The 27648-nt window shown below is 38.3% G+C and overlaps 1 protein-coding gene, 1 long non-coding RNA gene and 1 pseudogene across 6 annotated transcripts in view; 2 read left to right on the forward strand and 1 right to left on the reverse strand.

The window, feature by feature from the left end:
* The window catches only part of LOC309663431, a 352908-nt gene extending 334515 nt beyond the window's left edge, over positions 1 to 18393 (forward strand). Inside the window, exon 2 of the long non-coding RNA XR_014265266.1 lies at positions 17969 to 18393. This is a non-coding gene — a long non-coding RNA (uncharacterized lncRNA). The remainder of the gene's footprint in view (positions 1 to 17968) is intronic.
* The window catches only part of INO80D (INO80 complex subunit D), a 64296-nt gene continuing 44841 nt past the window's right edge, over positions 8194 to 27648 (reverse strand). For all 4 annotated transcript variants that reach the window (XM_082467009.1, XM_082467007.1, XM_082467006.1 and 1 more), the window contains 5 exons: positions 22220 to 22329; positions 20673 to 20806; positions 14802 to 15019; positions 13548 to 13705; positions 8194 to 12309 (listed from right to left, as the gene is read on the reverse strand). In XM_082467009.1, coding sequence (XP_082323135.1) covers positions 11144 to 12309; positions 13548 to 13705; positions 14802 to 15019; positions 20673 to 20806; positions 22220 to 22329 — 1786 coding nt within the window. In that variant the 3' untranslated portion in view covers positions 8194 to 11143. The remainder of the gene's footprint in view (positions 12310 to 13547; positions 13706 to 14801; positions 15020 to 20672; positions 20807 to 22219; positions 22330 to 27648) is intronic.
* LOC309662916 (large ribosomal subunit protein uL15 pseudogene) lies at positions 26277 to 26902 on the forward strand (annotated as a pseudogene). The gene is made up of 2 exons: positions 26277 to 26293; positions 26335 to 26902. The product of its transcript is annotated as a large ribosomal subunit protein uL15 pseudogene (transcript).

The following is a 27648-nucleotide window of genomic DNA, read 5'->3' on the forward strand; positions in this document are numbered from 1 at the left end:
GAAAGGGCTCCTGATTAAATGAAACAGAAATTGGCTTGTAAGACCTCCATTATAGCATATAGCAATTTCCAATGCAACTTCCAGTTGGATTTCAAGGTTGGATACCACATTAAAGTCATCTTGAGTAGCATTTAATTGATCCACGGTTATTACACAAATATTAATCATTGTTAACCATAAAGTACCATGAATATAGCCCCCCGGGGTTCTTGACAAAATATAAGGTAATATATATATATATATATATATATATACACACACACACACATACATACACACTCTATTTAAATAACAAAGGGGAAAAATACCTACCCTGGATTAGCAGCTTCCATCAATATCCAGGCAAAAGAAATTAAACCAAAAGCAAGGCTACTTCACAGCAAGATTTATTAATACATCCAAAAGAAAGAAAGAAAAATCATTTTGTCACACTATATACAGATAATACATACAGTGTTTTATACACATATTACATCAGTTTTTACACAAGAAAAATATACATAAAAATGTAAACTTTTGTATACAAAAACCCTTAAACAAATTAAACAAGGACCAGATAACAAAAGGAGACCAATCCATTATTATTTCATCAAATTTTTAAAACGGTAATACAGTACATTCATTGAGATATATATGGAAAACGTGAGCCATCTCTTCTTGTTTAAAGGGAAATTACAAACCGAAAGCCCATCATCTCCCAAAACGTGGTCTCCCCCAGCAACAGCACACCCAATGCTGTAGATATGCCTTTCCTCAGAACTGGGGGCCTCTTCCCAAAATCTGCCCATCTCCTCATCTTGCTCCTACAGTCTGTGCAGAAACAAGTGGCTCCTAGCTTTTGTGCATATAACTAAGCTTCCAGCCACTATTTACACAAATACAGAGAAGATTCTCAGTTTGTAAGTTCCCTTTAAGCAGCTTTTTTTTTTTTTTTTTTTGTATATATTTTTAATGTATGGCCTTAAAACATACTTGTGTGCCGAGGTGAAGGAGAACACTGAAAAAGAAAGGCTTCGAGAACGGCTAGTCCTTGCTACCGTGCAGTTACTTTGTTAGAAGAGATTTCAAAACTGTGCAACCTGTCATTTTACTGGTTTCCAATAAGCGACCTCACCTTTGATTTCCCACTGCAACTTGGTTTCAATCTGTACTTCAGTACTCTGGTTAGTACCGTACAATTGCCAAGAGACTTGTTAAAGGCTGCTTCTGATATCAAGTTTCAGCTAAGCTACTCTGTGAAATCCCTCAAACCCCAACCTCTATTTGAGTCTTCAAGGGTACTCTTATTCCACCTGTTTTTTTGTTAACATCTGAAGATTTAGGATTGTCCATCTACACTCCTCTCTCTATAAGGTCTTGAAATGGAATCTGCTGCCAACTCATCACAAAATAAAATACGTAACAGTTTTCTCTTAATATTCTTTCATTCAGGGTATCAAATTGATATACTAATGAAAAATACCTGAAGCTGTGGGGAGTTAAGAATCAAATCTAGGTCGAGTGCATGCAGACTTGGAGTTCTTAAAAAAAAAAAAAAAAAAGTCTGGGAAGACCTCTAACTAAATAAATGCAAAACCTACTTAAGACAACTGCATGAGAGAGCTGCCTTCTCTCAAAGCTGAATTTTGAACAAGGCTGAAAAACAATTAGGTGATATATTTCCCTGCAGCTAGAGAGTAGTTAACTTCCCCCAGGCAAAATGATCTTAATGATCATTATTTATTAATGAAAGGAAGAGGCAAATTGGTGAATTAAGTTGATCTAGGAGATGGTGGATGACATACAGTAATGGAAATGTTAGGATTGCTTTATGACTGAAATAAACAGGCTAGTTTGTGGTACATCTCCATTTCAGAGAGAGGAAAATGCACAAGGTTCCCCAAGTGAATCTCCAGCTCTCTTCCTCTCACGGGACAGATGGCATTTTTAAAATGACAGTCTCCCTTTCAGTTAAAAAAAATAAAAATAACAATAAAAGGAAAAGGAAGATAAATAAATAATGTGTGGACGTCTTTAGATGAGACTTTTAACTGTTCTTTAAATAACTTTTGATAATGTATTTTAAATCATTACATACAACTGCCATAGCAGTGACAATATTCCAGTAGGGGCAGCATTTTGCTAAATGTAAAAGATTGCCATTTAAAACTCATACATATACATATGTATATACAGTATATCAACACTATTTATATACATATATATCTAGAGAGCAACATTTCATTGCCTTTGAACATCTATATATCCACTCCCACAATATATACTAGAGACATACTGTGTGAGTATATACGAAAGTATATGTACACATGCTCCGACATGTATATATACACTTTTGTCTGTGTGTGCATAAAAGCTTTAAAGGCACAATATATAGGGATGCAAGTTTTCTAGAGAGCTGCAGCAAAGTTAAAACAGAATGTCACCATTGTGAGAAAAGTCAAAAGGAAATATAGCAGAACTCATTACACAAGAATTCATTAAAGCAGTTTCACCATGAATAAAATGAATTATAGAATTTAAGAGGTTTAGGTTATAGAATTCAAGAGGCTTTCCATTAAAATGAAAATGGTAAATTTATGATTAAATCACAAAGTAAACCAAACTTTTGAAAGGACAAATTAATGACAATAAATGACAAAATAAACCTAACACTAATGTCAATCATAAAATCGTAATTATGTTCTTTTTCAATTTAAGTAAAACGTCCCAAAATTATCTAGGTAAAACTTTCAAAGTAGTCTTGTTTGAATGTTGGTTTTTGGGTTTATTGGTTGTTTGTTTTGAGACAAAGATGACGCCCAATTCTCAAAATTACTATAAAAAGTATCATATACAAAATTTGTTATCTTCTGGGAAATTTCAGAGACAAAGATATTTGAAAGAAACGAGTGAAATATTAATGAAATATGGCTAAGCCAAATGATTCTGGCTAGAAAGGACATAATAAAGGGAAAAAAACACAACAAAGTGTGATTTTTAAATGGTGAGAGATTGACTTAGAAGGTAATGAAGATGAAGAATAGTGAGACTGGCAAGTAAGTACAGTTCTAAGAGGAACTCATCAACAAGACTATAATCCTAAGGACTTCCATCTTTGTGTGCTCTGACGATTACCCTAGACTGTCACCTCTTCTTGCTTATAGAATAATCCAGAATTTTCCATAGACGTATAATCTTGCTTAACAAAGGCTGTTTATCTATTATACACACACTTTAGGGAAATATATGTATATATATATTTATCTATACACACACATATACATACGTGTATATATAGATTTATACAAATGTATAAATAAACATGATACTTCTCAATCTTTCCACTGACAAGGCAAGTTCACATTCAGCAAAGTGCCACCACATCCCATATACACATCTCTGTACAGATATACACAAAAGGGTCTATTTTCACCCTTCAATCAGGGGGAATTTATTCTAGCAAATCCCATAGTAACTGAAGGGAGAAATGGCACCAATACAACCTCCCTTCTTTCATTTGCATGCATATGTACAAGAAATACGCAGATTTTAAAAACCTATAAAGCAAGAGTGAGTGAAACTGGGAGATGCTGCAAAAAATACAACTGTAAAAAGAACAACATACAAAGCTTTCCTAGGTCTTGAGTTGTCTAAGGTGAATGAGGCTTCAAAGGTAACTACAAATTCAGATGGATTATTAGAAGTTGTTTTGACATGTTTCAAAGTATATGATTTTTTAATATTAAAAATAAATGTGATTGGAGCATTTAATAACAACTCTAGCTTTGACTATTTTAGACCACCAGATACTTCAGTTATGAATGTATAGCAAAAAGACAAAACTCAAAATATAGGAATGTATTTTTTTTTTTAATTCCAGATAAATCAGGTAAAAAGTCAAGGGTAGCATAACTTTTCGTATAGCCAAAATATGGGGGTTGGGGGGCATGCTAACTTCATAAATAACAACACAACTGAGTAACTTTTTTTTTTTTTTTAGATTTTGGAAATAACTGAAATCAACCCAGCTTTGAAATGTGCATGGTGAAATGATCCCACCAACTCTTTAAACAAAGCAGCCCCTTAAAAAATGTCATTCTTTATAAAAGGCCTATACTTTTCTTAATTTCACCAAGACAAGGTGATCAATAATATCTTATAAATCAGAAGATGAAGAAATCTAGTATTAACATAAAAAAGGTTCAGCTGATCTCTGGTCCCATCACCCCAATAGATAAACACAGCTCATGTCCAGGTCTGTTTCTCTCTTATTTTTACTCTCAGAAGTGAGAGGCTGGTCTTAGAACCTGCTGTTTCTTGAGTCATTTTACAAACATAGCATAAGTTAATCAAAAGGTTAAAATAAAATGCACATGATATCAGAGCTAGCCTTTTAACACAACATAATCAAGAATTTGGTGTATTTATACAACAGAGACGATGAGAAAGTAACTCCAATACCCTCAACTAAATAAATCATATTTCTACCATACATTGTTACCTTTTTCTCTTTTTACCTAAGCACACATTCATCTCTCTCACACACGTGCCCCCAATGTATATTTTTGCATGTGTGTAAAAGCACAGACATATACATGCACACAAGTACTTTAATTCTATTTTTAAGTCACAGTGGGAATTCCTTAGTGAGGAGGGATAAAAAGTTCCTGAATAAGATACTGAGAACATCTAGATTTATTATTTTCTCTATTTTACTTCCCAACTTAACTGTAATTAAAGAATAAATCCATAGGAAATAAAAGAGGTTTTAAAAACTTAGTTTACAAATTCCAGCTACAGTAGTTGGGAGCTTTACTTGATCTATGTATTTCTATTTACCCTGTAACTAAGCTTCTAGCCATCGTAAGTGTAAACCACAGATCATTTACTAAAGATACATCATTCTCAACAGTTCTATGAGCAGTAATAAATGGTCTAAAGGTGTTCTATGTTTTGAGGCCCCAGGATATCCTTTTATTTTATATATCTGCAAGGTAGCAAAGGATAGCTATACACCTTGACACGGCAGAGATCCAGTGTAAAAAGGTGCTTCACTAGTTTGTTTTGTCAAAAAAAAAAAAAAAAAAAAAAAAGCTCATATATAATTTTTTAGCTATTAAACACATAGGCAACATAATTCATTACACTCAATACAGCTTTAGTATAAAACTTATAATTTATGAGGTGATGTTAATAGTATAAATTAATATACCTTTTCTCTTAAAATCTACAATAAGTATTCTGAAAGCTCATTGGGGAAGGAAATTTTTAAATAAAAGTTTTAAAGCTGTGCGTGGTGGGAAAGGATTCTGTATGCTGAGGCTGAGATGAGAGCCTGAAGGAGAAGGAAAAGCGTCCCATTCAAGACACCGTGGGCTACGAAACCAAATGTTTTCTCTTTCTTGCGCTCTCTTCAATGATGAGTCACCTTTAGTTTCTTTAAAACTATTTTCTTATTTTAAAAACTGCCCTAATTTCCACAAGGAATCCCTGAGACATACTCAACACTACACAGTGAAAAGAACTATCACTGTTGAGAGGAACTGATTCAACCCTTCAGAGCAGATGAAGACACCGTCACAAGCACCAAACCTCCCATCCCTTCCACACTCCTCGGCTGGAGCCAACTGTACCTCAACAACGCAGGGTGGAGTCATTTCAGGGCAAATCAGTCTATTCCCCAAGTAAAAGCAAGGGTGGCATTTAGCTGCATTACAGCCTTCTGCATGGCATGTTGAAAATTTTTCCAAGGGTAACTTTGGGTGCATATAGAGCTTACTTCAGTGGTCCCCAGCTTAAAAAAACAAACAAAAACAAAAACCAAGTGAAAGAAGGGGATTCTATTACTCTTAGGCCAGGAGCAGTACAGATCGTGTGCGTGTGCGTGTGCGTGTGTGTGTGTGTGTGTGTGTGTACTTCAGTGCCGGGTGTGGGCTGAGCAAGCAGGCAGAAGGGAAAACAGAAGGAAAGCTGTGCTGCCCTACATTGCTAAGAGTTAGACAGGTTTTCTCTAATAAGACTGTTTTTGGACTGAACTTCAGATCACCAAAACCCTGCCACTCAGAAGTAGCCAAACATCCCCAAGATTTGGGAACCTGGAGTAAAAAAAGTCATTCCAAGTTTGCTCTCTTCTTCTCTCTCTGAAATGCCACGTTTCTTTTTATTTGCTCTGTATCACAGTGCAGAGAGGAAAGCTAACAAAAAATAAGAGCTGGAGTGAAAAGAGAATTTTTGCTATTTAGAAATAAGGCTAAGTTTGACCCACAATTTTCGCATTAATGACACCGGTCATTAGGAGAGACATAATTATTCATTTATGTTTTATGTTTTCTTTCCTAACTCACTGGTTAGGAAAGAAGAAAACGCTTAACGGATATCCAACTATGTCCTTCACTGATATCTCATTACACAACTTTTGAAAGGTGGCATTTAAAAAATGCTACTTTAATCTGTTGAACATGGATTTTGGATCCCTCCAGAATATGATATTGGAAAGCTTTATAAAGTTCAGAATATTAAGAAGTCATTACATTGTTTTACTTTTCTATAGAATGCCCGTGAAAATTCAGTTGTTTTCAATGTATTGAGAGAAAAAAAAAAAAAAAAGCTACGTTCTATCACATATATATTCCCACCCCCCCACCCCATCCTCAAGAAATATATTTCTTTTTTTTTTTTTTTTTTTTTTTTTAAGAAATATATTTCTTGTCAGGAAAAAATCCTTGGAGCGATGTAGGTGTCTGTGATGAAAGATCTGGTATGACTACATTTTCTTCCAGGGAATCCTTTAAATTGCCTCATTAAACTGCAGAGTTCTGTTGACCATTTAAAAGACCACTGTATTATTCTATATATACCAGATTAAAAACAGAATTTAATAGATTGTTAAAAGAAGGCTAAAAAGAAAAAGGATGAAGAAACTGGAAACGAGACACCTAAACAAAACTTAAAGGAATTTCTAACGCTGTAACTTGAACTGGTTCGCCTGGTGCTGTTAACATCCTCGTCTTCTTGCGATACCATCCACAGCAATCTTATGAACTAATGTGAAGAAAAGGCAACGTGCCCCACACAAGCACTGCCGATGAAGCTACCACCCGTCACCGCCACTCCCACCATGCAGGGGCACAGGAAGGGCTGCGGGCAGGTATCAGTGAATTCATAGGATGGGCGTGACCTACAGAGGCTCAAATTCTAGTGCCCAATGATAAAAGCCCAACGGTACAGGTCAACAGAAATATAAATTTCTTCATGTAAGAAGCAAATTGTACAGCTAGGGCATCTGCATGTATCACGGACACTGTTTCCTTCCAAATCGAAGAACTGTCTTTGCCTCTGTGGATTATGATCACTGACTGAGAACGAGCTCTGATAAGGAAAAGCTTTAGTGTTAGTCACAGAAAGTGATGATTCTTAAACTTGCGGTTGAGAGGTTGGGCTTATTTAAGAAATAAATCTTATAAATAACTATTTGGCAAAGATAAAGTATTAGCTTTCGTTAGCCTTAAACCGCTCAAGACAATAACTACAATTTTAAGGACAAGAAAAAAATTTTTTTCCAACTTTATCTCCATACCTACTATTTGCTTCTCATTAAATTATACTCTTTTCATGGAAGGACACTAGACACGCCATACTGCCTGCCAACATGAAATTGCTCAGGAAGTCATTTATGAAGCAGTTCTGTCTCACATGGTAGGTTACTAGAGAAAAATAATCCTTTGCCATATAAGCTATGCGACGATAATTAGAAAATTTTTCCATTGCATAGTCTGTCACTTGGTGGGTTAAATGTAATTGCTATTTACTATTGCGAATTGTTTACTAACTACATAACCTACCCAGATGTGCAAATTGCTAAGCCATTTGTACAGAAGAAAAACAATGTCTTAAGTACTTTAATTAAAATAATACTAACAATTATGCAGAGGGTGTAAAGGAGAAAAACACATCTTTCCTTCGGATGCTACAGATCACAGCCAGTGAATATTATACATTAGAATGGAATTCAGATTCTCAGAGCACAGAATGTATCCATTAACTGCAGCAACTTTGTAAATTAAATCACATTAACACAATCTAACTGGCCTTTATAAATGGTCCCAAAGTACTGCAGAAACAGAGTGAACCTTCTTTGCCACTATTTCTCATGAGTTTAACACTAGAATGAAAGCTAGTATCCACCTAATTAGATAGAACCTTATATAAAATTTGTTTTTGATTCCAGTATTGCCTTATTATAGAATAAGTGCTATTTTAAAAGACACTGATTTTCATATTTCTGGAGTAAAAGACACTTCCTTCCTTTCTTTACATATTAATAGCAAACCTACTACTAATAGACTAGAATTGCTCCATTAGCTAAAAGAACAACATAACAGATATCTCTGGGTTCACAGATGTTCTTCTCTCTTCCAAAAAGGGACTCACAAGAAACAGCAAGAGCAAACAAATCGCAAGCTCGGATATTTGTTTTGAAGTAGACGAAACGAGAAGAAAAAGTGGTTTTTTTGCTAACTCCTCAAACCTACACTGGTACTTTCTACGGGTGCCCTTTCTTCAGCTATCATCGTGGGCATCTACACAAAAATGAATTTACTCAAAGTTTTTGGTGTGAAGCTGTAACTGGCAACATTCCTGATCATTTCATGCCTCCTTACCAGAAAGCAGAAAAGGGCTTAAAAATGCACAGAAAACAGAAAATTGCAAACAATAAAATGTGCAACTTACTGCAAACTCAGTTTTGATAACTGAAGAATTTTAAGCAGCTACCACGAGGGACAAATAGCCAGAAAAATTCAGATCGACGTCCCATGACTTGCCCTTCACTGTCAAAGAAGGGCTGATGAGAAAGTCAATGTGTATGTACCACTTTTACCTCAATAAAAAAGAAAGTCAATGGGCTGCTCTGCTACAACCTTTAATTAGTACACAATGGAGACGGAATCGAATCACTGGGAATGGACAGTTATCTCGTGATGATTATAATGGGATGTGAAGAGTTCAGCAAACTAAATGACACTTTTGAGCAGAGGTAACTACTCATAATCATTTCATTACAGTACATTAAAATAAAAAAGCTTACTAACATAGGTTCACAGGTGAAAAATATTCAAATTATCTCTTCTCACCCTTCAGAATAGAAATTTACGGTGCTACCAAATATAATTTTGCTTTGTGACATAATTTTATAATTTAGAAATTTCTCAATCTGCAAAAAAGGCAAAGCTATTAAAAAATAAATCTTCCAATCAATTATCATGATTAAAAAAAAAAAAAAACTAAATATATTACAAACATATTTTTGGCCCACAAAAAGAAACTTCAATAAATACAAAATAGGGCATATAATGATTTCATACAGTCATGTGACATTTCCCCTCCATAATCTCAGGCACGTTTTATCTGCATAATGCCTGCTGATTACCATCATTCCTTTAAAAAGCAGAGAAAGAAAAGCTTTCAAAAGAAGGGACTGGTTAGAATTAGCATGGCATAAAGAGAATACATATAGGAAGTAGGAAAATACATCCAAATCTTTACCTATTGAAAAGGAATTAAGATCAAATATTCCCTGACAAATGAATTATTATATCACATCATTAATAGATATGTTCTCTCTACTCATCTTAAAATATATATATGTAAATTAGACTAGACTCAGGTATAAATAGCCAATGGTATCTCAAGGGACAGTGAAACTTCTCAGCAAAAGCAGAGTACAGATGCCTTTAAAATCTAGTTCCACCCTTGGGCGGGGGGGATCGGGGGTCGGGGAGAAGGCAGGTAAAAAGAAACCTCACATATTCATTTCATAGTCACCAACTTACTAAACTATCCAATATGATTTTTAACCCTAAAGTTCTGGTACTTAAAAAAAAAAAATTTCCCCAAACTTAAACCTAAATACTTAAATTATTTTAAAAGTACCAAAGGGTGGGTAAAATTTATGTCTAATTTCCATATTCTGCTTTGAAAGAAACTTTAAAATGTGTATCCTTCAGATATTACACATCACTTCACAACTGGTACATTGATTCTACAAGTGTCTTCAACATTTTACAAATCTTACCAAAGAATCACTACTGTAAACATGAAAAATTCAAAAGCAAAAGATGGATCAAGGAGTTCACAGATCCCATCTTTCCAAACCTATCTGACCTATCCTGCTTTTCACATCAAAATATTTTAATTACATCTTGCGAATATATTCCATGGAAGAGGGATTTAGAAACAAATGCATGTCTAAAAAGGCAATATAACCAACCACCAGACCTCAGAATCGCAGCAACCCCGCAGTCCCTCCAGGCAAGCTTTTCACGACATCTGCAGGGCACTGACATGAATTCAGCTTTTTGTGTTCTGGGCTAACTTAGCAGAAAAGGGTTGTGCTATTCACGCCACCAGACCACCACCCTTCTCCATTCAGGAAAGTCGGTTAACTCAGTGGGAAAGAATGACCAACCTTATCAGGGTTGTGAGATGTGGGAAAGGAGAAGAGCCTTCTACTCATTAGGAAAGAAAAAAAAAATAACAATGGGACAGCTGCTTCCTGCCCTGCACAAAAACACACGCGTGGGTGCACACATACACACAGGCAGTCAAAAGACTAATTTTTTTCTTTTTAATTAAACATGATCACAATTAGGAATGGAATCCTGGCCTCATGTGATGTTTAGCAGTTGGTGCTAAGTCAGAGCCTTGATCTGCCTCTACACACCATTTGCCGTCTCTTACACAGGAACTCGATGAATAGGCTCATTCTATTTAGAACCACCTATGTAAAGACCTGGTATTAGAATGGAAAGCATTGATCTGAATACTAGGAAATAGTAAAGGGCACTGGTAATCTGAGGTATCTTTCACTTCTAGGACTTGCTGCTAAAAGTCGATTCTATCCAGTCACTGTGCTGAGCCACTAAGGAAACCACTGGGGGAGAGTGGACCTGCCAGGAGGGAATGAGCACCAGTGCAAGGAGCACATGTGAACACTGAAGCGAGGTCCACTGCGGGGTAACTTGCTTAACTGGAAAAGGGAGTTCTCCTCTAGTCCCCATCTGTTATTTTTAAAATCTTCTTTAGGAAAAGGGGAGAGGGGTGATAAAGAGGAAAACAAGATAGAAAACACCAGGTTCCCCACCTGCCTGCAAGCACACAGATACGCTCAGTTAGGGGAGGTAAAGGGAGAAGATGCATTATTGGTACTTGTAGCTGTGGCACCTGTCGCTGTGAAGCCTGTGGGAGGCGCTATTGAGCTGTGGCTGGGCTGCAGGTCCTTGGGGATGCCACTGTGAGAACTCAGCTGGTGGCCGAAGGCTGCGCTGAACTGAGGGAGTTGCTGCTTGGGAGAGGTGGAGGCCAGCAGTTCAGCAGAAGGCCCCATGCCACTGAAGCTGGTCTGCGGTAACCCCGGAAGCACACTGGAGCTGCTGGGGGTCACGGTGGCGAAGGCAGGCTGTGTGGTCTCTGAGTTCGAAGTGGTGGGTGGTGTGGACAGGGAAGTGGAAAGAAGATGTCCATCTGCGCCGAGAAGGTTGCTAAATGGAGAGGGATCTCCGAGGCTGACAGGGAGATTGCCCCAGTGAGTCCTGGGGTTTACGACTCCTCCAAGTGGCACCTCAAGTTGGGTTGGGAGCAAGTGCTGCGCCATGATGGGCATCTCTGCTGAAAAGGTAGCTGCCATGTTATCACCAGAGTAAGATGTTGTGTGGGGAGAGGTGATATGGTCACTGTAGGGGGACGGCACGTGCTCGCTGTCATAATGGCTTCCATGGGGCGAGGAGTGTGAATGATCACTGCTGTATTGCTGTCGTGAGGTGATTAGGTCGTCTGCCTTGCTCAGCAGCTGGGCAGGATGTGGCCTCTGGGAGGCATGGCTGCCATCATGAAGTCCATGAAAGTGTCCTGGGAAGGCTCTCTCCCCAAGTGCACTCTGGCTGATCAGAGTGGCAGAAGTAAGGCCAACGTTGGCTGGGGCAGAGAACTGCCCCTGGATCTGCCCTGCCAGGGGTGTAGGTGGGTTAGACAAGGTAGCAGAACGGAGCAGGTTCTCATCCAGCTCTAGACTAGGAAAACTGTCGTGTACGATACGCCCGTTCAGCAGCTCCCCCAGGTCCGTGTTTACCTCTCGGCTCAGGGACTGGATTCCTGAAGCCCCAGTCCCTGTGCAGAACACCCCTATTCCTCTGTGCGACAGCTCCTGGGCGGGAACACCGTCTGACTGGGTAAGCACCCCGATGGTACTCAAGCACTCGAGAGAGGTCACGGCCTGCAAGGCCCGTTCGAGCTCCTCGGCCTCTTCGGGGGTGGGGAGGAGATCCCCGTTCTTGCCTGAGTAAACGAGAGCCATCAACAGTCAGCAGAGCTTTCAGCGCCCCCGACCACAAAAATCGTACGGCGGACTCATTGCTAACAATATTCTATTAAGGATCGCATGGAAAGGAGAAAGTGAAACATTCGGCTGCAGGACAGGTGTGAGGGCTGAAGCTGTCCCGGCCCGAATCGCACCTTCAGTTCGTTTACAGCACCACCAGAAGCCATCTGAGCAAAGTGCGCGGTGCTTAGGAGTCTAAGCGTTACCAGTGTAAAACCCGGGCTGACTATCTGATTCCACGTATGTTTTTACCCGAAGTTATATTAACGTCATTAAAGCGGAAAACACGTCAATCAGTTCGCATCTGAGACAAAAGGCTGTGCGGGAGGAGCCGCCTTCGTGCCTCCACTCCTGGGCTCTTCCAGCTGGAAGGGCAGCTGTGAGGCCTAGAATACAGAACTCACGTGCGTATTTCAGCGCAACACCAAGCACTCAGCTCGCTTCGTCGGCTACCTTTAGAAATGCTTCTGCGTTACTCTCTACTCTTCCCCTCTCACCCTTCTCCCATTTCTAAGTGATCCTCACAAAACGGAAGTCACAGGCCTCGCTGATTTCATTTCCGATATAAAAAATCCATCGTTAGGAACTCGACTGATCAGCCCCCAGATATGCAGTTTCTAATGGTGAAAGAAACCTTCTAAGAGTATGAAAGATTTCCCCTGAAAGCACTAGAGAACTGGCGGCACTGAGTCAACTTTGTTCTGGAAAAGTGCACTTCAACTGAAGTACAGGGTGGGCTATTAAAATGAGGACAAGTTCTGAAAGGTATCAGTAAATTCAAATTTAAAATGTCTTTGTGCAAAAATAAACGGAAGTAGGTGCCTTCCCTGGCGGTCCAGTGGTCGGGACTTAGGGGCTTTCACTGCCGCGGCCCCGCGTTCAATCCCTGGTCGGGGAACTAAGATCCCGCGTGCTGCGCGGTGCCGCCAAAGATAATAAACAAGTAAAGGAACAAAGTTATAAACCTAGCTCTCAAACGTACTGATCCACTAAGGCTAGGGTATCAGTTTAAAAACTGTACATGCTTCACCTTCTAAAAAGAGTAAAACAGTCTTGGTGCTTTACCTTTCCCGTCTCTGGTGAAAGACGTTACACGTGAGGAGGGATACTCCAAACATATCTCAAAAAAGTTACCTCCCCCTTTAAAAAACTCATTTTAAAAACCAGTTTTCGCCAATCAAAACATTGACCATACCTTCAAAAAAATCAAAATCTTGTAAGTCATCAGGTAGCCGCGGCAGGACGTCTGAAAAGTCCTCCTGGTTCAATTCCAAGTCATGTGGAATGTCAGTGATCTCATTGGCAATGTCATCCGGCAGCTCATCAGCACTCAGCTCTGGCGTGGACGGGCTCCTGGGGAAGATGACACGATTGGCCCCGCCCCCTCCCCACTTGACCGCCACACCAGTGTCCCCGAGACAAGTCTGTCGATGCAAAAACGGAAAATCCTAACTCAAAATGTCTCCCTTCCTACTTCAAGAGAAGGAAATCGGAAACCAAAACGACAGACCTCGCCGTATGCAGTTACACACTCCTACAACGCTTACCCATGTATTAAGAGAAGACAACCATTTGGAGATAACTATTTTTACTGCAAATTAGTAGAATGAATGACAATTTGGTGCACTAGTAAAATGAATTACAAATTGGTATATCAAGTGTGTCTTAGTACTTTCTAGTAGAATTTAAAATCTGGTCAAAATAATAATTAAAAAAAAAAAGAAAAGAAACAGGGCTTCCCTGGTGGCGCACTGGTTAAGAACCCGCCTGTGCCAATGCAGGGGACACGCGTTCGAGCCCTGGTCTGGGAAGATGCCACATGCCGCGGGGCAACTAAGCCCGGGCGCCACAGCTACTGAGCCTGCGCTCTAGAGTCCGTGCTCCGCAACAAGAGAAGCCACCGCAATGAGAAGCCCGCGCACCGCGACAAAGAGTAGCCCCCGCTTGCCGCAACTAGAGAAAGCCCGCGCACAGCAATGAAGACCCAGTGCAGCCAAAATAAATAAATAATAAATGAATGAATGAATGAATGAATAAATAAATTTTTAAAAATGAAACAGATAAAACTGGGATGTTTAGCTGAAACAGAAGCCTCATTCATCTGGTCAAAATGCTTACTACCCCTGCCCAAATTAATAATGCATCAGATTTCTGATGGAATATTTCTGTTGGAACATATATGGAATTTCTGTTGAAACAGAAAAATCTGAGAGTAGTCGATTAAATTCCCAATATCAGCATTTGCTCTCTTGGTTATCAAAAGCTTTACTTCAGATCTAACCCCATCAGATATTTTGTAAAAAATTATACTGAAAACTACAAAGTCTAGGCTTATATACCAAATGGTTCCTTTAGCCTACTTCCAACACTAGAAAAGTAAATGAAGCCAGATGTTCTGAGAACAATCAGAACACGTAAAGGAGACGTAAACTCTGGCGCCATCACTGACCGGATGTGAGAGGCCTCCACTGGCAGTGAGACGCTGGTGGGCATGCTGAGGTTCCCCTGAGGCACTGCAGGGGGAATGGGTTTTTGGGGTCGACGAGGTCCACGCCTTCTCTTCTTCTTGTGTTTTTTGGTAAGTGCAGGAGGCTTGGTTTTTTTCCTGGGTTTCCTCTGCTGCTGGTGCTGAACTTTACGGGAGCTATCTCCTCTCAAGAAATTATCCTTTGGAATGAATAAATGGGTATTTTTTAACTGAGATTATTTGGGAAAAACCAAACAACTATCTGAAAAAAATACTTATATCTCTTAAAATTCTATACAGTGCCTAAAACTATGTATAATGATAATTAAATGAGGAAGAAATTCATTTTAAAATTTAATTCAAATCAATTCAATATATACATATAGCTCATCCCACATTTACAGGCATTGTCATAGGTGCTGTAGCATAAAAAATTGAATAAAATTTGATTTGTGCTCTCAAAGAACTTAGTCCCCCATGGGAAAAACATGACTACAAGGATACATAAATACAGGAGAAAAAACTGGGCAATAACGATATAAACACCTTCTAAGGGTACACAAAAGGAAAATCCTGTATTTGTAGTTACGTGAGATTAAAGGATAAACAGGATTTTAAGTTGTTGGGATAAGGGGGAAGATCATTCTAGGCTAAAGGAAATGGCACAAACAGACAGAAAGGACAGCGAATAACTGGGTATGACTATTGCTCGGGGTATAATGGAGGACAAAATATAAAAGTAAGCTCTAAAGAAGTCTGGAACCAGATTCTGTATGACTTTGAATACTCTGTTAAGGATTTTAAACTTTATTTTATAGGCAATGGGAAATGATTTTTGATGACAGGAGTACATGTTTTAAAAGGACTCACTATCCTGGTAGCAACGTAAAGGGATAAAGAGAAGAGGCAAGTGAGTGGAGGAAATAGTTCCAATCAGAGGGCTATTTCAACAAGTATTACGAGACTGATAAATAGTTGAGGGCAAAGTGAGCAGGAATGGAAAAGCGAGGGCCTGTTGAGAGAGAATTCTCAAGATGTGACAGCTCCTTGGATGTGGTGAGGATGAGGGGAATATAAAATTCTCCAATGTGTCCAGGATTTCTAGTTGAGGTGATTGTTAGGGGATAATGCCATTAGTTGGGATACAGAACACAGCAGAATAAACAGAATCAGGAAAAAAGTTAAGGAATTCAGCTGGGCTCAGATAGAGTTTGAGGTGTGACGACGTCCAGGGAGGCAGGAGAAAACCGTATCTGGTGCACAGGAAGGAAGACAGGGATGGAGACAGAGACCTGGAAATCGTGACACAGTAAAAGTCCTTCAAATAATTTATAGGGACCAGGGAGACATGGTAAAGAGAGAAGACAATGGGCACACAGCTTTATAAAACTGCTTCAATTAAGTGAGGAGGCAAAGGAAGAAGAACCAGGAAGGAATAAGAAACCTGCACTACAACTAGCTTTCTTCAGCTAGTACCCTTAAATCTGAAGACCCACATGCACATTTTACTCTCTCTACAATCGGAAAGCATTTTACAATGATGGCATATTATTACTGCCGTCAGCCAGGTGATGGTCATTACAGTTGGTGCTGCCTACATGTTCAAAGTTGGTCATAGCTCTTTGTAATGTCGTTGTTTGAATGAAGGTATGTGCATTGTTGGTTTTACATGCAGACGAAAAACTGCTGTGTATGCAGAAAGGCACAAAAAGCGGCAGTGTATAAAACTGTTACTGGTGAAGCAAATATTCATTATTGAAGAACTGACCACAATCCCCCCCACCCACCTTTTTATTGCAAAGCAACAACCAAATGAAAAAGGAAAATAATCCACAAAGTGGACAAAGCTGTGTTATAGTAGATGTATGTAGAAAATACTGCCTTTCACACACCAAGAATTAGCTGAAACCAGGAGCACTGTAGAAGATAAAAATATCTATGTCTATCTAAGACTAAAAAAGCTATTTTGGTAAGTATAAAATAAAAATTTTAAGCGATAAGAAATGCACTGTGCAACATTTTTTCCTTCTTGGTGGTATATAAAACAATCGTGGTTTTTACGATTGATGTCACCTTTGAGTTGATGAACTCAGTAATAACTCTTATAATCAAATACATAAAAAGATCTGAAGACTAATAATTATCACTACCATCAAACAAATTCAAAGCAAGAAAGAATAAAATTAAGCATAAATTCAGGAAATCTAAAAGATGTTTAGTCCCAGACAAATACTTGAATCCAAACACAATTACAGACTCAAAAGTCACAAATTTAGAAAACAACAAAAAAGAGGCTGCTTCCCAGCCTCTGTAATTCCTTTTGGTTCAATACTTGACATCTCCTTTTTTTATGCCCACTGTGTAACTGAATAAATAGTGAATAAGCAGCTACTAGTACCCACCAGGTGCTGGCATCCATTCCAGGATTTCCCTCTAGGACCAGTGTGAATCTTGAGCAGGAGGGAGGAAGAGAGCTCTAGCCAAGAATATACAAGTCCTACTGGTTCTGCTTCTAGGCTTCTGTCTTACTCTCTTAGGCTTATGCTGTGTAGCCAGGCAACGTTTTTGGTAACGTGCCAGCTCCTCCACACAGAAGTGCCCATGACTGAGACCCTGCCTGGCTCTTGGTATTCCCTTACTTAGCTCCTCCAGAGAGCACCTGTGTCCTAGAGGCTTTCCTAATAAGGCCAATTGTTCATTTACCTACACTACTTACAAACACTGTTCACTCCCAGCATTCTCACTGTCCCATTCTACTTCTATGCAGGACAACGCATTTAGTAACTTACCATCTGTTGTATGGTCTCATACCTGTTGAATACCACGTTCTGTCTGCCAGCCTGGACCTCGGGCAGCTCTAGCCTCTTCTACCAATGGCTGTCCTGTCAAGTGGCTGAGTCCAGTTCAGAACCTCACCCCTCTCCCCCACAAGCCATGTGCCTAACCGATAATTTATTTAACAATTACTTATGGGGCATCTTTGTTCCAAGCACTGGGGATACAGTAGCACTGAACAAGAAAATGTTCCTGCCTTTGTGAAGTTTACATTCCAGTAGGGGGATTCAGACAATAAACAAACGAATTAATACATAATTTAGGCAAATATAAATGTTAGGAAGAAAAATAAGGTAGAGTACGAGGATACAAAGTAGCAGGGTAGAGGGGAGGCAGAAATGAACTGACACTTGATCAGAAACCTGAGGGAAATGAAGGAGTGAGACATGGAGAATCTGGGGAAAGAACACTCCAGGAAAAGAGAAAAACAAGCAGAAAGTCCCTGAGGTGGGAGCATACTTAGAGTGTTTAAGAAAGAGCAAGAAGGCCAATGTTGCTGGAGCTGTGGAAGTGAGGAGAGGGTATAAGACGAAGCTGGAGAGGCTGCCAGGGCCAGATCAGGAAGTGCCTCATAGGCACGGTAAGAATTTCAGATTGGAGTCTAGATGCGACGGGAAGCCACTGGAAAGTTTTGATCAGGGACCTAAAATGATCAGATGTATATTCTAAAAGGCCTGCTCTAAAGGCTACATACTGAATGATTCCATTTAGAAGACATTCTGGAAAATGTAAAATTATACGGACGGAAACAGATCAGTGGGGAGAGAAAAGGGCTGACTACAAAGGGCAGCACGAGAGACTTTTGGGGGTGACGGAATGATTCCGTATCTTGATTATGTATCTGTATGCATGTCAAAATTCATAGTACTGAACACTAAAAAGAGTGAACTTTACTGTATGTAAATTCAAAGACAGTGGGACCCACACGCATAGTCTACCCTGGCTGATACGTGAGCAACACATCCGGGCACAGTGGGCATGGCAGGAAGAAGGGAGACTAATTAGCAGACTATTACAATAATGTAGGCAAAGATGATGGTAGCCAAGGCTAAAATGGTAGCAGCGAAGTTGGTAAAATGTGTGTGAATTCAAGATATAGTCTGAAAGTAGAGCCATGAGATTTGCACAGTTTTTATCACCCAGTGTTAGTCTCTCACTGGGGGACGGATGGAATACAAGTGTTTGCTCTACTCTTATGTAATTTTTAACTTAAAAATAGCTCAAACTAGTGTCAGATTCTATAACTGCCTTCAGAGAGAAAGCCATCTGTATCGTATTATAGAAACTTTGCATTGAAAATAACTTTTAAAAACCTGATTAATATTATTTTATACTGTATTTTTATTTTGCATTATTATATAAAATATATATTATTTGATGACTAATTTTATTATACTAATTCAACCTTCTGTTGCCTGGCTGAATCTACCTAAGTAGGAATGTTTAACCAGCTGAAAAGTATAAACTGCTTTCAATTTCTTTAGAAGCATTCACATAAAAACCGTTATACTAATCATCAACTCACTAAATCAATAAAGCAGATCCTAAAGTACAGCCTCCCTATCTAACAATATTTTCCTAGTCTTATTAGAAGTATGATGGAATGGTATAACTTTAAAACCAACATTTACAACCAGGATCATTTACTTCAGTGGTTTGAAAGCTACAGTGCCCGTATTACCAAGGGTCTGTGAAATCATCAGTGAAGGTCCACAAAAGTGGTTCAAAAAACATATGGAAGTCATTCTTTAACCGTGATAAAACCTCAATAAGCTAACAAAAATGTCTATATTTTAAATGTTTTTAAATTAAAATGGGAAAGTAATTATTCAATATTTGTATACGTAGTTCAGTATACAACTTTTCAAAATATATGGTCCATAAAGGAAATCTAGAAAACAAAACAGGTTCTTAGAGAAGAAGCCGGTAAACTTCATACACGGCAACTGAGGTCTAGAAAGGATGACTCAATAGTCCATGTTATACATATAGCTAGTGGCAAAGCCAGGACCACAGTGTTACACTACTAAGTCCTGTCCAATGGCCACTTGGTTACCCTGATGCATCCCTGCAAACTAAAATATGCTCATAGCAGGTAAGAGTTGTCTTATTCAACTTTTTAATACATTGGTGCCTAGCACAATACCTTGCAAATAGCAGAACAACTCAGTAAGTGCCTGATGGGTGAAATGCATTTATTTTAAGTGATTACATAATTCAGGTAGTTCACTAATTCAGACTTTTCTCTCCAAATTATTCTGAATTAATTAGGGCTTACGCTACCAGCATTAACTAAAGCAATAATTAAGTCCAGTGGAATTATAAATAAGGGTTGGCTTTTGGCTGAAATTTCATCAAATATCCAAGACGTTCGCAGAATTATATATAAGAAAAGCAAAATCCTAGAGAAATGGAGCAAAGAAAGATCTTGGGAAATCTGCCTATGTATAAGAAAATGTATCTTGAGGAGAAGAGAAGTATAGACTAGGTATAGATAATAAACACAATGACCACATCTAACTAACTACTAAATACTTTCTAGAACGGTGTTTTTTTTTCAGTGAGGGTATAAAATTAATTCAATAGGTTATGACCAGCATTTTTTTTTTTTTTTTTTAGTGAAATAGAAGAGACTACAAAATATGAGGTACTAAAAGAGTACTGTTTCACAAAACTTGTTTCAGTGATTTACATACATATATAGTTTGTACTAAGTCATACAATATTTCCTACTCTGGACAGCTATCAAAACTTTGAAAGCCTCAAGCTATTATATATAGGATGGATAAACAAGTTCCTACTGTACAGCACAGGGAACTGCATTCAATATCCTGTGAAAACCATAATGAAAAAGAATATGAAAAAGAGTATGTATATACATATATGTATAACTGAGTCACTTTGCTGTACAGAAGAAATGAACACAACATTGTAAATCAACTATACTTCAGTACAATTTAAAATATATATATATAAACTTTGAACGCCTCTGTTGCAGAAAATAAAATTTGAACTTACCATCTTTTTGGCATGTTCTTCACACAGAGGTGTCTGGTGTGTAATGTCAAACACGGGCACAGAGCACTGCTGTCCGTCTGCAAACTTGGCCGTGCAACTTGAGAAGAGTTGCTGAGAGCGGTTCAAGAGGATATCTGGGGTTTTTTTTAAGTTAGGAATAAAATACACTGAAATCATTTAATTTTTCGAGTTCTACATAAAATTTGTTTCTTCCCTAACTTGTGCTTAGTAAGTATAAATTTTATTATCTATAAAAGCTAAAGAACCAACCCAACTACTAATAATAGAAAAATGATAATAGTTTGAGCTTATCATCTTTATTTCTCAGAATATACTTCTGAAGGAGTCTATTTTGCTCATGAGCTTCTAACATGAGTCTCCCATTGTGATTTATGGCCATTGTGATTTCTGTTATTTGGAGAAGCAGGGTCATTTCCTTCCTAACACACTGACTCCTAAAAGTTCCACTATGATGATTAAAAACAAACAAACAAAAAACTTTCTTTTAAGGAAAATTTCTGCCTAAGATACTCATCAAGAATAAATATTTAAAGATATAATTACAAAAAACTTGACTATCCAAATTTGAATTTTTCATTTCACACTTCCAACACCAAACTCAAACTTATAACTTATGAAAAATTACTTTTAAATCAAAACTGTACCATTAAAATTGGAACATCAGCTTTTTATCATCATCATTTTTAAGCACCTATACTTTTAGCCAGCCACTAACTACATTTCCATAGATTTACTTTATATCTATTAAGGAAATACCTTTCATTTTTCCTTTATGATTTTACGGTTAAGGCTATTTATAAAGCCTTTATACTGCATAGAAACTACTGCTGAAAAAGCTGTGAAAATACAACACCAAGAACAGAAAGGAAGGCAAAAATCAGAAAAGTAATTGCAACTATATAAATTTTTAAAATGCTACTCAACTTCAAATGTTTAATAAAAGTGAAAGTAATAAGATTTCATAACCAGTCTGAAGCTCCTTAACATAGGTTTTCCTCAAGTATATCCTGTCTTAAGATATCTTCTTTCCTAGTCAGTGATGTTTGTTATCTTTCACTCATCTCAAATCAGCACCATATTCGATAAAAATAGCAAATTAATCCCATAGCAAAAAGTGTACTGTAAAACTGCATAACTTTCTTGGAAGACTAAAAACAGCTTTTGAATAATGGGATTTGACTTTCCCATCAATGAGTGTCATGGTTGCCTCATACAAACTACCTAGAACCACTGGAAGGACCAGAATCCTATTAACAAAATTTATGTAAGTGACAGCCACTGGAAAAACCTACTGCTTGCTGTCAGCTTTGCTCATTTTGACATGATTCTTGAATACAGAGTCACAATGATATAAGCAGAAAAAAACTACTCAGAGGACACCAAGAAAATCAGAAGTAATATAAAAATTATTTTCAATATTACAGTTATGATTTCAAAAGTCATTCATCACTTGGCCTAAGAATGAAATATATCACCCCAATGAATTAGTACTTTTCAATGCACACTTGATTTAGTTAAGAGGATACGTTGGAAACAATGTCTGGTGAATGGAAGGGCTTTGTTGGTGCACTGTTCACCCTTCACGGTCCCACTGCATGCTGCTGGCTCCACCTCCTTCAACTTGGTCCGGCTTATGCTAAGGAACAAAAAACCACAAAACTGATTTTTAAAAATGGTTTAAGAATCCAGGGCAATTATTTAAATAATGTTACTACTCTGTAACACCCACATTTTTAACTACCTACATTCATTATTTAAATGCACATATGGGGGCTTCCCTGGTGGCGCAGTGGTTAAGAATCCGCCTGCCAATGCAGGGGACACGGGTTCGAGCCCTGGTCCGGGAAGATCCCACGTGCCGCGGAGCAACTAAGCCTGTGCACCACAACTACTGAGCCTGCACTCTAGAGCCTGCGAGCCACACTACTGAGCCCGCGTGCCACAACCACTGAAGCCCACGTGCCTAGAGCCCATGCTCCACAAGAAGAGAAGCCACCGCAGTGAGAAGCCCGCACACTGCAACGAAGAGTAGCCCCCACTTGACGCAACTAGAGAAAGCCCGCATGCAGCAACGAAGACCCAACACAGCCATAAATAAATAAATTTATTTTTTAAAAAAATGCAAATATGAATTACAATGACCAGTTCCAATACTTCTCCAACCTACTGACAAAACAAATACTACATTATAATTGGTCTCGGCTATGTCTATGTTTTTGTTTTTTGTTTGTTTGCTTTTTTAAGTGATATTTTGGTTCCTTTTACTTTACAAAGAGGCAGTAGAGAATAGTGATGAAGACCATGAGACTAGATCAGACAGACCTGGTTCTGAATCTCCACTCTACCTCTTATTAGCTCTGTGACCTTGGGCAAGTTACTTAGCCTTGCTTAAGCCTCAACTTCCTCACCTGTAAAGTGGAGATAAGAGTACTTCTAGTCGACAGGCAAGCACCAAAAGACATAACACACCTAAAACACTTACCACATACAGTATACAGTATGGTCCATAGACAGTAAAGAGTCAATGGTTGTTAGTCACCACTATCATCATCATCATCATCATATTTTTTTTTTAACATCTTTATTGGAGTATAATTGCTTTATAATGGTGTGTTAGTTTCTGCTGTATAACAGTGAATCAGCTATATGTATACATATATCCCCATATCCCCTCCCTCTTGTGTCTCCCTCCTCCCCTCCCATTCCCACCCCTCTAGGTGGTCACAAAGCACCGAGCTGATCTCCCTGTGCTATGCAGCTGCTTTCCACTAGCCATCTATTTTACATTTGGTAGTGTATATATGTCAATGCTACTCTCTCACTTCGTCCTAGTTTACCCTTCCCCCTCCCCGTGTCCTCAAGTCCATTCTTTACGTCTGCGTCTTTATTCCTGTCCCGCCTCGTCAAGCTGCTAAACAATACATCTGCAGAAAACTTAACCTAATACATGAGGAATGGGATACAGAACAGAAAGCTATGCAGTGAAGAATCTCCTTTCCACCCTCGTCTTGACTTGCTAGTTCCCACTCGTTCTATAATAAGCATTCATTTTATTAGTTTGTGATCCTTCCATAGTTTTATACAAACATAAAAAAATTTTCAAAATAAACAATATTTAAATTCTTGAAAGTATCAACATAAAAACTATGCTATCTATGTAATTCTATAGAGCGTCACAAACTATTAGGCCTTTACACATGCCTGAGTATGGAAAAAGAATCTACTTAATGCACTGAGTCACAAGTCAGCCATCAAACATAAAGAAATATTCTGAATTGTTTCTAATATCTTTCTAAGGATTTAAGTGGAATGATTTACACTAATTAGAGAAGGTCATACAGAATAAGTTACATATGAACTTATTACATAAAATCTAAATAAAAGAATATTTTCATTATAATTGTAACTTTCATATAAACAGTAAATGCAAATAGATGCTGCCAGGTGCTGCCACAGAAGTTGCTTTCATTAAAAGTTCTGCAAGATTTGTCAGATCACAAGAGTGAGGAACTAGGTCATTAAGCCCTGTAAAAAGAATACACATTTTCAAAAAAAAAACGAAGCTTTACTATTTTGGCAGCTAAGCCTAATTTCTCTTGGTCTAGATTTAAATAGAAGGTACCTCTCTATTTTGAATGGATAATTTTCATTGAACAGTTTAATAATTTGCTCAGCCAGCTACCAGGCCTAGTGTTACAACACGACCCTCACTTTCTTTACCCTAAACTTCAAAGTAAACCATTGGTTTCATTTTTTAAAATCACCATTATGTTCCAACTCACCAATATTTCTCTTAAAATAAACCCAAAGTCAGAATTTCAATATCCCCATGGATAATTAAGGTAAAAATGCCTGCTGTGATGTTAGATATATTTTATTATCCAAATAATCCCAACAAAACAAAGGTTTTGATGTCGTTAATATGAAAATATCTACGACAGGCTTCCCATTTGTATGCTATACTGGATCCCCCATTAAAAAGGAAGTTTTCACACAACCAACACTATCTCTCTGCAGGATTGTGGGTTACAAGATACTGAGATTTGGGTTTACATACTTTAAGTTATTTCAATGGCTTGTTCCACATATTCACCAATAAATATGACGAAGTTATTATATAAAGAACATTTTAATATTGTTCAGTTTATATCTAAACTATATTTAAAGAATACCTATTAGAAGGTAGTCCCTATAGTTTTAATTTCTAAAATATTTAGTGACTTCCCTGGTGGCGCAGTGGTTACGAATCTGCCTGCCAACGCAGGGGACTTGGGTTCGATCCCTGGTCCGGGAAGATCCCACATACCGCAGAACAACTAAGCCCATGCGCCACAACTACTGAGCCTGCGCTCTAGAGCCCGCAGCCACAACTACTGAGCCAGCGTGCTGCAACTACTGAAGCCCGCGTGCCTAGAGCCTGTGCTCCACAACGAGAGAAGCCACAGCAATAAGAAGCCCACACACCACAACGAAGAGCAGCTCCCGCTCCCCGCAACTAGAGAAAGCCTGCGCACAGCAACGTAGCCTAACTTTATAAATAAATTAATAAATAAATAAAATATTTAACAGCGGGACTTCCTTGGCAGTCCAGTGGTTAAGACTCCGCCCTTCCACTGCAGGGGGCGCAGGTTCGATCCCTGGTCGGGGAACTAAGATCCTGCATGCCGTGCAGCACAGCCAAAAAATTTTTAAAGAAATAAAATTTTAAAAATTTTAAAATAAAATAAATAAAATAAAAATAAAATATCTAACAGCAACCTTTTAAATGTCTTTTGTGGAACTAGGCCTTTGAGAACAAAAAATATTAAACACAGAGGACATTATTCAACTGACAGCTGATTTCTGCAAACCTAAAATATATGCAATGTAAAGCAGTCAGTTACTAATCACCAAGGAATGATTATGGCACACTGTCATATGATTATCAGTGATGCACTGAGCAATAAACTTTTTACTAATCATGGGAGACATAACCAAATGACATCATATAAATCTGAGAACTGTAATCAAGTTCATCTTGGTGTTTGTTTTGTAATACTTAGTTATCATGAAATTTTCTTAAAAACATCACTAAGGGTGGTTTGGGAGATGTTCTGAAAAGGAAGCAGTCGATTCTGCCAGTTAAAAATCATAGGTAAATACAGTTTCCACACAAATAGCAAATTGTCCCAAGCTCACAGTATAGTCTCTTACATCTTTGACAGGGTCATAATAATATATGAGACCTGATATCTACAATGGTCTACATCTAGATTGTTTCATGCTGGACAAAACTCAAATTTCTACTGAAATTATACTCTTGAAAGCATATAAGTGTTAGATATCATTATTTTAAAACCTATGTCAAACTGAGTGAGTTCTTTCAATAAACAGAGAATAGACCTTCACTTGTTCAATTCTATTCATTCATTCATCCACACTGGAGATTAAAAACAAAATATACATTGTTCCTGCCCTCATAGAAACCACTGTCTAGCATGACAGACAGACATTAATGTAAGTATAAATTCTACAATGAAGCAGAGTACAGAGCACAACAGCATATATATCAGGGGGACCCAACACAGTCAGTGGAATCTGGGAATGTTTCTCCGAGAAAGGCAAGTCTCTGAGTAAGTAAGCAGTAAGCTAAGAACTAAAGATGTTCTAGGACAGACACTACCTCCATTACAGGGGACTGGGAGCTCTTAAGAGTGAGGGGAGCTTTTTTCGTCTCGGCCGCCGACGTGCCATCCAGACTAAGGAAGACCCGGAAACTTAGGGGCCACGTGAGCCACGGCCACGGCCGCATCGGCAAACACGGGAAGCATCCGGGAGGCCGCGGTAATGCTGGTGGCATGCATCACCACAGGATCAACTTCGACAAACATCACCCAGGATACTTTGGGAAAGTTGGTATGGGGCATTACCACTTAAAGAGGAACCAGAGCTTCTGCCCAACTGTCAACCTTGATAAACTGTGGACCTTGGTCAGTGAGCAGACACGGGTAAATGCTGCCAAGAACAAGACTGGAGCTGCTCCTGTCACTGATGTGGTGCGATCGGGTTACTACAAAGTTCTGGGGAAGGGAAAGCTCCCAAAGCAGCCTGTCATCGTGAGGCCAAATTCTTCAGCAGAAGAGCTGAGGAGAAGATTAAGGGTGTCGGTGGGGCTTGTGTCCTGGTAGCTTGAAGCCACATGGTGGGAGATTCATTAAATGATAACAAGTGCTTTTCAAAAAAAAAAAAAAAAAAAGAGTGAGGGGAAATACTGCAGGCTGCAGCCACTATGGAGGTATATTAGATACACATACACAGTTTCAAACAACTTAAATATGCCAAGAAGCAGAGAAATCTTAAGGGCATAGTATTTTTTGAGATACCCAACTGAAAAATAGGTTATTTTTTTTTTTACAGCAAATATAATGAAAACAGAAATATACAAAATGAAATTTCAAAATTTATATGTATATGTAAGGAATATGATCAACAGCTACAAAGCAAAGGTTAATTTTTAGTTTTCTGCTTGTTTTAAACCCTTTTTTCCTCAAATGACTCATGCATGATCACTATAGAAAAATTAAAATACACAGACTACAAATTTTTTTTTAACTTTATCAATAATCCCACCATCTAGAGATAACCACTGGTAATATTTAGGTATATAAACCCCGAAATGTTTTATATATATAATGTTTATTCGCACGTGTGCGCACGCACACACACACAGAAAAAGACGAGAAGGAGACAGAATCAAAATGTTCACAGTGCTTGGTCTGTTTTGTGAATGGTGATATTATGGAGATTTTCTGCCTTTTTCTATATTTTTCAAATTTTCACAATAAGCAAGTATCTTCATTATAAACAGAAGGGATTTTCCCCCCCCAAAGAAATCCAATGTAATAAAACATTTTGAATACATGATACATGGGATTATGTAGATATTAACAGAAAATACAATGGAAAGAAAATTTTA

The sequence above is a fragment of the Balaenoptera physalus genome (assembly GCF_965194825.1).
Source record: "Balaenoptera physalus genome assembly, chromosome: 6".
NCBI lineage: Eukaryota > Metazoa > Chordata > Mammalia > Artiodactyla > Balaenopteridae > Balaenoptera > Balaenoptera physalus.